This window comes from Aulostomus chinensis, chromosome 19, assembly GCF_037954235.1.
Source record: "Aulostomus chinensis isolate RoL2024-O1b breed Wild chromosome 19, RoL_Achi_v1.0, whole genome shotgun sequence".
Lineage (NCBI taxonomy): Eukaryota > Metazoa > Chordata > Actinopteri > Syngnathiformes > Aulostomidae > Aulostomus > Aulostomus chinensis.
In genome coordinates, this window is record NC_141338.1 from 19,344,490 (window position 1) to 19,357,717 (window position 13,228).

Genomic DNA, 13,228 nt, shown 5'->3' on the forward strand with positions numbered 1-13,228 from the left:
CGCAGAAGGTTCCAGTGTGGTATTTACACAATTGTTGCCACAGCAACAGCTCAGCAGGTGACAGTGTTAAAGCAGTGGTGAGTTGTGTTAAAGCCGCCAAGTGAGCTCATTTACTGGCCCTCGACAACCCTTACTGCTAGTCTCACTTAATGATCATTACTGTGTTCATTAAGTGTGTTTTCTTTGCTCTGGATTAAATCTAAATGCCACTTATTTTAATAATTCACACTCCGCTGATGTCAGGTGTAATACATTAGTTGAGGGTGAATGTCTGTTGGTTGTCGTAAATCCTTTGGCTTGGAAAACCCTCTGAAATTCTATACGATGACTGCTAACACGCCTCATTTTCGACTTAAATGTGTCATAAATTTTAAAATGTGCTTATAAAAATTTACACGGCATGAATCTCAATTTTACCTCTGTCTGTAATTGAGCCCTTTTTCGGAAGTGAAATCCACTGTGGGAATTCATTTTTACGTGTAGAAGATTTTTAACCAGCAAGCTCTGAGGTTCCTTGTCTTCTTCCATGGTGAGGACCAGGGATGTGACCACTGAGATCCCTTCACGATCCCAGCCTAAGGAGTACCACTGTTGCTGCTTTTCCACAATGGAGGAGCAACAATATATTTTTTACCGGGTGGTACTGTACTGTACTGTACTGTGGTGTTCTGGTACCGTTTTTTTTGTTAAATATTATTTATTTAATTCTTATAACTATTGCTATCCAATACTTCATACTAAATGCGTCATAAAAAGTAAGCTACGTTTTGACAAAAGGAAGTCCGAGTTATCCTGATTAGCTCTTGTACAATGAGCACCTCGTATGGCTGTAATAATGGAATCTAAAGGATGTGGTACCGCATGAAATTCCAGACGAGCACCAATCTGTTCTGACCCGTGACGACAGTTTCTACCTCCAGAGGCAGCATCTCTTTTTAGGGGAAGATCTTTAAGGCCAAGGCCAAGCCTTAAAACACAAGAAATGAGAAACTTTACACTCATTGTAAGGCTGTGCAGGAAAAACAAAATGATGTCCTGCTAGCTCCATGTTAGCATCAGGGGCGATAAAGATCAGACTCTTAATGCCATTGATCTCTGAGGTGTGCTGAGATGGCGCCTTCTGCATCTTTCATCTTTTTTGAGAGAGAATGAACTAAATAGCAAGTAGTTGTTTGACGTAGACTCAGTTTACCTGTTAGCTTTGCTCTCCTGCCTCCTCTCTCTAAGTCTTTTGCAGTTAATGTGCTCTCTGTTCAATCTCCATTTTACTTGCCGTCACAATGATCCTAAACCTGTGGGATCTGCTCTTCCACTGAGAGTGAATTGTTACTGAGACCACTGGCGCTGGGATTGTAGACCTTTGGCCCTATTTAAAGCGTGGCATAAACTGGCGCTCAGTCAATCAAGCACGCGCGCCATCGCCAGTTTCAAGCATATGACGTTTTTACACCAAGCACCCTTTAACTAGCAAGTGAACACATGCTTCCCCTTGGCTGAATATGATAAGGAGGCGTGGTCTGGCAACAACGTTATGTATGACTTGCTACTCTAAAGGCACATCTATTAGATGCGCGGCATTGCAGCGAGGTTCTACGGATTCCTGAAAATGCGGAAACATTGACTGCCACCTCCTCCCGGGCCTGTTTCACCTCTGATGGTGCTCCTGTATGACCATAAGACGAGCACACGGGGGGGGGGGGGGGGGGGGGGTCTGTTTCTTCAGGTGAGAAGCTGTCTTCTCCCCAGATGAAGTGCACCACTGACACAGCAACACTCAAAGTCCTGTTGCAGCCGGGCTTTAAAGGGAAGGACGCGTGGCATTCTGACTGGTTTGACTTATGTCACGCCGAGGAATAACTAGGTGTCTTATGACGGCCTCTTTGCGCTGCGCACCGTGGTTTGCGCTCTGATTGCCCGCCCTCTAAATACCGAAATGAAGCTGAAAATGCCTGAAATCACAGCACAAACACAGTTTAGGAAGGGTCTTAAAACCAAACCCAACTCATCAAGCACAGAGCTCGAGCCATAACTGGCACCTCAGCTTGAGAGTAAGGCTGAGCTCCCTCCTGTGTATCACTGAGCATGGACTTGATGAACTTACTTAGCCGTGCGCTGTTTGCCAAGAAGAATAATCCTCCCTGAGACTCCAACAGGCCTGACCTCACAACTCCTGGTTTCGTAATGATGGACGGTTAGACTGATCTCACGCAGAAGCCATCAGGCTGCTTATTCATTTTTGGTATTTCATCATCATCGTCATCATTATTATTATTATTATTGGTATTATTATTTAACAAGAATAATCTATCGGAGGCAACAGAAGTCCCAGGGCTACAGCTGTGCCTGGGTGCTGTAACTGTAAAGCTAAGAGTGTCCGGACTCCAGAGTGAGGCTCCCTCCTTACATCTGACCTGCACTGGAATTTAATGGTGCCATTTATATCCCACTATTGACTGTGTTTTGACTCTAGGAAAAGGTCTCCAGCATGTCTGGCCATGCGCCTCATGCAGTTTGTTTTTTTTTCTCATGCCAGATACTGATCAGCTTATTCCATGACATACTATGCATGTACACCTGAGCCAAAGGAGGTCGTGGTTTCAGTGCCGTTTACCTGTCAGCAAGAGTACACAACACGGTGTAACATGGGCCAAAGAAGAACTCATGACATTTTGGGGCAGAGCCCTTTTAGTAAAGCAACAGCAAAAAAATAGAAGAGTTTTCTTAATTCTGGGTTTGGCTGGGGTTTCCTTAACAGAGGGACGGTTATTGCAAATCACCAACGAGTTCATGTTGAAGGAGGGGTAGGTGCCACCTGACTTTGTTTTTTTGACGTGTTCTTTTATTTTCTTTTTTTTAATTTTACAAAAGAAGCGCTATACACAAACATGGCGTGAATCCGTCTCAATCGTTTTTTTTTTTTAATCGTACTCTGATTATGAACCCTCCCTCCTCGCTCCCACCCACCCTCCCTGGTGAACTATGTCACTAAATACAGCAACGAACGTTACATCGCGTTTATTCCAGCTCACAACCTTCATCGACAATAAATTGGTGCAAATAAGGCCTCTATAGCTCGCTAGCAAAGTCAGTAAATGGGTTCCTTACCTGTCCAAAGAAAGGCTGCTGCTTGCGTGTTCGTAGCTGAACCCTTTGATTCTTTCAGGCCTCCAGCGAGCAAACGAACCTCCAAGAATCGCTCGCGTTGCACCGAGCCTTTTATCCTTCTCCCTCGAATCTGTTGCTTGTTCCACAAAAGAACTTTTTCTTTTTGCTGTGTTCTCTTCTGGATCCATGCCCGTCCTCCTTGATGCTGCTCATCCAATACCGATCCAGCACAGCCTTGATACCTGCTGTAGGCTTTTGAAGGACAGCTAAGCTGCCCAATCAGGTGCATTCGGGTTTCGGCTGTTGATGGACGGCTAAACGGCTCCAACCAGTCGAACTGGTAGCAGTGTTTGATGAGGTGGAGGTAAATTTGGCCCTGCATCCTTTATGTGTTCCTTTAAGTCCATCAGCAAAGAGAAAAGCTGGTAAAAAAAAAAATTAATTACTTATTAACCCTGTCCCCCCATCCAGTTGATCCTTTTTCAAAGTGAGGATCAAAAGTTAAAGGGTATTTGTGGCAAATCTGTGGTTTCTGGGCTATCGAAGAGTAGCGTTGTGTTGATAGCGCACGAGTGTGGATGGAGGGCCGTCGTTGCTGTGGTTTTATATCTTTTACTCCCGTCTGTGGTTTCAAACTCAGCGTTGGATGTTAGAGTGCTGACGCATGAACACAGACAGGTTTCATTTGTCGATGAGAAGACAAAAGTCACGGAAGTTACTGGTTGAGGCGACCAGCATCGCTTCCTCCCTGTGCTGTCGTGGCCTGGAGCTCGCGTAGCTCTCGGTATGGGGCTCCGAGATGGGAAGCACCGGCAGTGGACTGTGAATCTGTTTCTCCATCAATGACGATCGGTGTCAGAGCGCAGTGATACCCGCTCCTACTGCAGGGTCATGTGACCCAGGAGTGAATACCAATTAAAGCTGTTCCGACTCCAGATAAGAGCCAGATGTTGGTGGGCGTAGCTGCTTCTTGGCCAGTGAAGGGCTTTACTTAGAATTTGGGAATTTCGGTGCTCATAAAGATAAGTTCTTTATCTTGAAATGTGATTTTTTTTTTTTTTCCCCAAATGTGGAGCAACATTATTTAAAAAAAAAAAAAATCAAAAATCATTAAGCGTGATAACTTTAGTGAGAACGGCCATGATATAATATATACAGCTTATCTATGGATCAGGGCGTCCAGCCAAATATTTATTTGCGGGACGAGTCACACTTGAGGAATTCGCACTCGTGACCTCAGTATTTCTTTAAAAAGAATCTTCATTTGCTTTAAGACAAAAGACGCCGTAGGAAGACGGACGCTTTTGCAGCGTAGTCACTGGATTAAATCCAGACATCTCACCGTTGTCTGTGAAATCTGCAGAAGAGGTTGGTGGAAAGAACGGAGCAGGACCCCAATGACACAGGAGAAGGTTGAAACGCTCCTCTGTGTGACCTGCAATAGATGTGATCTGGCAGGAAAGTCGGAAAGAAATTGGATTTGATGTGTAATTAAATAAATGTAAGTATTTAATTGTTATCGCTGCCCCTGCGGAGCTGTGTAGTTCTTGGGTAACATAATTGCTTGACATATTTGTAATGGTTCTAACTTTGTGTTCAGCACTCTGCTGCAAAAATAAATTAACGGGAATCTGTTGCTGTGTCCCAGGTGGAGCAGTTTTATGGAAATGTCTGAGATCCAGTCTCTCTTAATTACGTGAGAAGTTAATCCTTCGTGCCCTCAGCAGTTAAGCTTCTGGAATGATTCCTTAATTCTGGATGAATGTCACGGTGAAAATCTGCTGCTTAATGAAAGAAGATGAATGTTCCTATATTTTTCCAACTCTTAATGTGTCCTTACGTAAGCGTTTAATTGTGAATTTTAAGCATAGAGAGAGGAGCTGTTTCACTCAACGGCTCTAACTTATAAATCAAAAATGCTTGCAAAACTGACTATTAACACAAACAAGTGTTAATCACCAGCCAATCAGAGTGGATTTTGATCAGAGGAATGGTGGAAGAAAGACGGAGGAGCAGCTGTCCACCTGAGGTAAATCCACTCAATCTGAATCTGAGTTGATCATGTTCAATATCAAGCAACTACCAGATCATTAGGTGCACAGTGTGCACTTCATTCTGAAAACATTAACGTCTCCCTCTGTTGTTTCAGCTCGCCGTTCAGCAAGCACAGCAAGGGCTCCTCGTGAGCTAGTTTCCCTGGACTCTTGGCCGGTGAGTCTTCTTTGCTTGCAGTTCTTTTTTTTTCTTTTTTTATTTCTTTTTTTATTATAAATAAGGGATCCAAGTGTAACATTTGGTGACTTACGGCAACAAGTATCTATTTCTGTTATGGGAACCCAACAGGGAAAGTTTGTGATGCCTTTTTGGTCCACACACAGTTCTGCACTCTCTGCCCCATTCCAGCTATATATAGATACATCATCTCCATAAGCGAGGGCTCTATAGACAGAAGCCGTTCCTGACAGAACGTGTTGTCTTTCACTGGACTCAACACGGTTTATCAGAGCCTTCAGACTATGAAAACACCGTTCAAGTAAAAGTGTTCTTTCTAAGCTTTATTTGATAGGGACGACTAACAAATCGCTTCCTGTTTTGACAGACAGACAGAGCCGATGGACAGCGGAGCGGAGCGGCGCGGCGCGGCGTCGAGCCGTCGCAGCGGTCAGCCCGCCGTCGAGAGGCGTCTGGGTTCAGTACTTGAGCTACAAATACACCACTAAAATGTCTAAAACACTTATCACTGTCAATGGATGTCCTCAGATCACAAACCCAAAATGTCTCAATGATCACACACACACACACCATTAAAATAGAAAATATATTATCATTCCTATCTATGATATATTTTATGCTGCTTACATATTTTGTATTGAATTAACAAAAAGAGTTTATACTTATATAATTAACACTTTACACTTAGGGTACATCGGTAAGGGTGACTTAATGCTTAGTTATATAAAAGATTGGTGAATAAAGAGTGCTTGTGCATCGTTATCCACTTATTACTGCTCGTTGTGACCTAAAGATGGGGAGCGTTTATCCCTAAAGTAACACTTCGCCCCAGCCCAGGCCCCCCCAACCTCCCCTCAGGTTTTCCATCCGTCTCTGCTGTTATCCGTTAACCTGAACACCATTAATAGATTATTACTAGACGCATCAGTTACCTTTTAACTCATAGGTAACCAAGCACTAACAACCGTTAACTGCATTCCAGCTGAACTTGGAGGCCGAATGAACAGCATCCCAGTTGTAAAAGCACTTTAATGTCTCGATCATGTCACGTTAGATCATCCGAGCGCACGCAACGGTTTAAATTCTACCCTCTGACCGGTGTCGTGGACCCGCGAGAGGTCATCCACGTGTGACATCGTTCCCATTTCCAACCTCAGAGTTGTAAAGGGGGATCAAACGCAGCATACGTTTGAACCAACACCATCAGTGTCCCCTTCTTTGTAAAGTCTGGCCCTCATCTGTCATTTCTGGGGTGATTTGTGGGTTTTGAATGTATTCACAGGGTGGAAATCATACGTTTTTTGTTTTTGTTTTGTTTTTTAATAGAAGGAGTACGTCTTATACTGTGAATTATATGTATTGGTGTATTTTGTGTAAGAAACGGGTGCCCGCTTGGGTGGCTTTGGTGGAAGGTTGCTGCTCACACACGACATCGCCTTTGTGAAATGTATACAAAAGTTCAATTCGATCAGCTGGCAATTTGATAATAATAATGATAATAATAATAAAAAAAAAAAAACGTGTCTGAAATGAATTGTCTCTTGTCTTGGTGTCGCTCTGGTAAAACATTTGGACTACAACAGATATAAACACAGGAATGAGTCATCGGGACAGGAATGTTTGTACATTTGCAACATAGTCCAAAAAAAGTATCGGGGATTTTTTTTTTTTTTTTTAACTTTTCACGACGGTTGAGTACAACACTCAGTCGATTTAACCAGGTGGAGAGTCCGTTGACTTTGGCATCTGCTGTGCAGCAGCCGTATGAGGGGATACTGAGCAGAGCAGCGGTGGCTCTGTTGTTTTAATGGAGGGGCTGGTCCAGCAAAGGTATTCACATATGGGACTTATGAAACAATAGGCCCAGTGTGGAGCCCCTCACTTTGCCCCTCTGGCTGCCAGAGGTCTCTAAACGAGGCTCTTTAAATAGCAAAATACCCCTGGTTTTTTTGTGTGTGTGTGTGTGTGTGTGTGTGTTTTTTTTTTTTTTCGGTGGCGGTGGATGGGGGTGCTTTAATGGTGTTTCCTGCCCTCAAAATGGTCGCACACCGGCTTGGTCTGGAGTATTTCTAGACACAAACAAGTATCAGAGTCTGGAGTTTTCTGGACAGCGGGGTCTACCCTGGTGCAAGAGAGGCAAAGGAGGAGAAAATAAACCACTTTTGGGGCCAGCTGGGATGGGTCGGGGAAAGGCTACAAGACGATATGCAAACGCTGCAATAATTTCCTGCCGCCATCTGGAAGTGTTTTACACCTTTTTAGATTGGGTTGGAATGTGTGGGCTCTGCTCGTTTGTCATTTCTAAAGTGTTTCAAAATGAAAATGATTTTTTTTTTTGACTCTCACCGTAAAATAACAGCACAATAACGAAAAAAAAAAGATGCTTCAGTTTTTTTTTGTTGTTTTGTTTTTTTTAAACTCTAGACTAATAAAATGAAAACGTGTCTCGCTGCAAATCATTAAGTGTCAAGAAACAGCAGCTCCTCTGAGATTTGCTCCAGATGTGTTGATCCGCTGGAATGTGTCTGCGGTGCTCCTCAGACTGATGATCTAAAATAACATTCTAAATATGTCATAAAACATTACTGACATGGGAATTACTGGATTAATTATTCCGTTCAGGCTGTGTGGACATGAGAAGTTTCCTCGGGATCGTCACTTAACGTTTTTCATATCTCCTCTCAGCCGTCACACACCAGGAGGCAAAATCTGATCAGATGAAAAATAATAAAAACAGGGGGGCCGACGTCTCTTGTAGCTCCACTGCATCTTTTAGAGAACGAGCCTAAAAGCGTAAAACCACACACTGCACGACAGTAACAAGTCCTAATGCGACGTGATGATTAGAGGGCAGAGCGATGTCATGCCATGAGAAAACGGCACACTGTAAAATCGCTTGCTGACTGCTAGTTAGCTTAGCCCAGTGAATTGTATTGGATGGGCAGAGTAGCGTGGCTCTTTCCCCAAAATTCCCCCTTTTCTGTGAACAGATTTGATACCACCCCTCCATAACGCGGGGTTCAAAGGTTGTGGTCATTTTTTGTGGTTAGGTTTATTTTTTTTTAATAATCTGGATTCTTCTTTCAGGTTAGGGTTGTACATATCTGAAAGAAGTCGAAGACGAGGCCGTCCTTTGCCTCCAGTGTTCTGGTAACTGCTCCTTGTAGCTTGCAGTGTATGTCAAGGATTATGAAGACCAAAAGATCAGGAAGCCCGACTGTTCACACTGACGGTGTTTGCCGCCATCAGCTCTACTACATATTGATGGCTTTGCCTACCAGATCCTTGCTCTATCAGTTTGTTGTACTTATTTTAATGTGTAACGAGAAAAATACCCATCAGCACGGAGCTGCACTGCTGCCTGCGTCGCCTCTGGAACAATGACATGAACGGTAATCATTTTTACACAAAATGTTCTGATTTTTTCGGGCAAAGTGTTGAGCCACAGGTCGGTGTAACTGAATAGTTTTGTTGCATAAATAAAGATGTGTCACTGTTGTGCCGCGCAGTGTCCATGGATGCTGTGTTTCAGACCAAAAAACAACAGCAAATGCTGGTCCCTGTTGAAGTTACAGGTTTCCTGGTGTGAGGACACCACATGCAAATGCTGTTTTATGAGTCTTAATCTGTGTTTGACAGCAGTATTTGATCATGAGTTGTGACTCCATGTCCTGGAGCTCTGTGTGTAATCCTGAATGAAATATTGAGTGTTGATGCAACTCTTGCACAACGGGGTTCTGTGAAAGACGTTTGGGGCAATAAATCCAATTTACAGCTCCACGTAGACATGTTTTACTGATCTGGTTTGATTCACTCTTCAGTTTTAAAGAACTATCACAAGGAGGTTTTGTTTTTGGTGGTGTCTGTCGTTGGATCAGCAGGATAACGCAAAAAAAAAACCCAAAAAACTAGGAGGCCAATTTTCACTAAACAACTGAGGAGCATGGGCCAAAAAAAACCCACTACATTTTTAGGAAAATCCATTTAATACCATAAGATTGTCCTCTCTTAATCTATAAGGTCCTTTAGTTCTTTTAGTTGTTCATTTATTTGATGTTAAGTCTAGCTAACGTGTGTCTTGAAGTAGCTGATGAATCTGATTTCGCTACATTTCAGCGCGGCTCCCTGCGCTTCTCCTGTATCGCGGGTGAATATTTCAGCGTTTCTGCCTGTGAAAAGATGGACTCCTAAACAAGAGGTTCACTGCTTTGTTGAAGTTTCAGCGCGCACAAGTCTGCGCACATGAATACACACATAAGTAATGTGTGCAAACGCTGCATGTGAAGCCCTCAGAGTCGTCTGTCTCAGGAAATAAACCCAGGAGATGAAAGGTAGCTATGCAAATGCAGTAATTAAATCCATCTGAGTTCAATCTCATACAATAATTCCTCAAAACAAAACTGAGTTAACACACCAGCTCACCTCCTAAGAATTTCTCCGTTGCATAAAAAGTGAATAGATGGATGTCTCTGCAACTTTTTGGTGAAAATCAGTTCAAGACCTCCACAACAACCTCAAGCCAACACGCTTCCCTCTGTTCTTTGTGCTGCTGTCTGTGTCTCGCTACTTTCACCACCTGGTTTTCCCTTCTCGCAGGAAACTCAAGCTGGAGAAGGAGCTGGCTGGAATGCTGTGGAGGATTCGGTGGGAGGACCTTCAGTTTGAGAGCCCCAATAAGTACCACAAACGAGCCGGCAGCCGCCTCACCCTCTCCCAGGTAAACGATCCTCCTGGGTAATCCTGCTGTAAGTAGAGATTTATGTACTTGTGCTCAGGGAAAATGTGCAGGTGGGGTGACAGAGGCGCTTCGCGGCTTGTGAAAGTTAAAAACAAAATATTACACCCACGTGATCTCACATTAAAGCTGGCAGTCCTGAAAATGTCTTCATAATTCTCTCCTTTATGTTGCCTTTTATTCCGCCTGGCGGAGCCTCCGGTGTGATTAACAAGTTGTTGCTCTTCTGGCGTGTTGTGCTGCCTCGTTCGCCAGCGGGGAACAACTCAAACGCGGGGTCCGCATCTATGGTTGACTCATCGTCAAGCTTGACATGTCGCTGCTGCAAGAGTTTACACAGCGGGACTCAAAAATGCTAACATGACATGGTGAACTTTAGCGCCGCACAGTGTTGCGTGTATTAAAATGCAGCTTTTCATCGCAAAAAAAAAAAAAAAAAAAAAGGGGCAAAGCTGCTGCCTGGAGAGAGTCAAAATCTTTGTTAGTTCACACATTCCTGAAGGGGTTCCCAGTGATTTATTGAAGGTGGCTGGCTTCGCGGAGGCAGACGCGTATTAAATGATTGTTCAAATAAGCCTTCGCGCGGCCCCTGTCCCCACACGTGTAATACCTCGTCACATTCTCCAAGTGTCGGGTTCCGTTGTCTGATGGCTAATGTATCTCCTGCGGGTTGCGTTTCATCCCACACATGCAAGCATTCATGAAGAGCACATGCACACACCTTTTTCATTACAACCCCCCCCCCTTTTTTTTTTTTTTTTTTTTTTTTTTGCTCTGATTCCGGGGATAATGTGTGTGGAAAACACAGTCTTTTTCCAGACCAATGTATTTTCCAGTGTGCCATGTGCTGCCAATATTTGCATTCTATACAAATCTGTAGATGACTGTGCTGGATGCAGTACGCCCACTTGGTTTTTATTCACTCTGTGTGCACTGCAGACATTCATCCAAGGTTGCTGTTTTCAAAACCTGAAAGCACTTAATTTCCCTCAAATATAGGTGAGAGGCAAGTCCACATTTCAAAGGCGACGGTATTCTGGAGTCAAAGTGAAGGGATGAACCATTTTTTAGGAATTTACGCCGCAGTGAAGTGGAAGCGCCGTCAATGACCACAATTTTGATCCTCTCTGCTCTAATCTGCTCACAGCTAACTGACTTCTCTTTTTCCACCTTGTCAGAGAGGCTCCAGCTACGGCTCCTTGATAACTGCCCATGGAAAATATCAGCTATTTGCAAAAACGGGCTATTTTAAGGTAAGGCTTAGTGAGTTCTGACATTTTCAACTCCTGCGCACTCCTTTCCCACCCACACATGTGCACACTCACAGAGAAAAAGCCAGAGTGCTGGAGAGAGAGAGAGAGAGAAAGAAAGAGAGAGTGTGGGCGACTTTAGGTAGTTGGATTTAATGTGAGCTGCAGAATGCGTCAATTTTCCTTCTCCTTTTTTTCCCTTCTGTTTCTACGCTCCCGCCTCGCAGTCTGGACATGACCGTCAACTTGTTGCTGCTGTTAATTTATCAGTTTTAAATTGAGGAGGTGTGAGGAAGTGCGTCTCTCTCACACACACACGCACACACACACGGGCTTCTGAATATTCAGATAGTCATCTTTGTTTTTAGCTGCATGATGCGGGTTTTATATAAATGTTGATGTCACGGCACAACTTGAATGTCTCGCGTTACGTTTGAGGAACGGAGAGACACTTTTTAAATTTTTTTTAAACAAATCGTTACAAACCAAAGGTGATTCAAGCTAAACAAAAACCCTTGAAAAGACCCCAAGCTGTAAATCCTGGCACATCACCAGGAATCCTCGACAACGCTGCGTTTCCGTTTGGCGAACGTATTTCAGAAAAAACAAACACACATGTCTCAAAATGTTAAAGCCCACGCACGAGTGCCACAGTGCAGTAGGGTTGTCCATCTGTCGGGCTGTGTTTTTATCCCTCAACGGCTTCACGGTCCTTCTGTGTGCTTTTTCTTATTGTTTGTCTCTGTTGTTATTTTTCCGGTCTTATTTATATCTTCTACTCCAATGTTTTATCTTTATTCTATTTTATTTTTTTATAAGAAATATCTTGATGTGTTAACATCAAAGTTGATTGCGTTGCCGGTGCCCTGAGGAAGGGCAGTACTTTAGTTTGAGGGTCGGGAGGAGAGAGATGACGGAGCTTCTGAGATGAAAGACTGAGATGACAGGCAGGATCTTTTTTCTTTCCTCTGTTTTCTTTGATGCTGTCTGTCTGTCTGTCTGCCTGTGGCAACCAAAGCAGATAGAGTCATAACTGAATTGAAGTGCTGCCCTCACTAAGATGAGAGGCAGAATGACTGAGATCAAACTCAGAGAGGTTTGTGATGTCACACATTCCAGGGCCCGACAAAACGACGTGTTCTCATGCCAAGACCTTCAGCAGGATCTTAACATGTCTGATGACTTACAACTTTTTTTGTGCTTCACGAAGGGGAACCTGGTGGCCATCAAGCATGTCAACAAGAAGAGGATCGAGCTGACCAGACAAGTTCTACTGGAACTCAAACATGTAAGTTGTTGAGCACAGCGTTTGACCTCCAGTTAACCCTTTTCACAGTTTGCTTCCATGGCGGCTAGCATTAGCATTGCTAATTTTCTTTCACCTCCCTCTCTGAGATAAGTTTGATGTGACACTGCAAAAGCGGCGGCACTTGCATGAATAGCTGAATGAGGGCCGGGCCTTCTCACATACAGTTGGATATCACACACGTTAACAGAACGGGACCTGACTGGGACCAAATGGCTGTCCAACATTGTGGACCCAAGCTCACACTGGCCCGGGGCCGGCTCTTGGCTGCTAGGACTTGGGTGGACCTGCTCTGTCTTCACCGTGTGCTACCCGCCCAGCACCAGACTCACACGGTTCGCCACCGGCTTTATCAAAGTGGTGCATGAAGCAACCAAAGATAAAGACAAGTCAGCAAATCAGAGCAAAACAAGTTGGACTTCTATTGACCGGGACGCTAACACCAAGTGCCCCCCGGAAATGTCAACTGCTCTAAGTGCCCCCCAGCATAATGTCAACGGCCCTAAGTGCCCCCCAGTCTGCTTGATGCTGCTCACAGCTTCACATTTAGCCCTTTTCTTCCAGAACACGTGCGTCCGCCCATGAGCTCTGTGTGAGAGA

The 13,228-nt window shown here is 44.1% G+C and overlaps 1 protein-coding gene across 1 annotated transcript in view; it reads left to right on the forward strand.

Annotated features, from left to right (window-relative positions):
• The window catches only part of npr2 (natriuretic peptide receptor 2), a 72,296-nt gene that overhangs the window by 26,789 nt on the left and 32,279 nt on the right, over positions 1 to 13,228 (forward strand). The window contains exons 8-10 of the mRNA XM_086186774.1: positions 9,934 to 10,054; positions 11,251 to 11,325; positions 12,533 to 12,610. Coding sequence (XP_086042900.1) covers positions 9,934 to 10,054; positions 11,251 to 11,325; positions 12,533 to 12,610 — 274 coding nt within the window. The remainder of the gene's footprint in view (positions 1 to 9,933; positions 10,055 to 11,250; positions 11,326 to 12,532; positions 12,611 to 13,228) is intronic.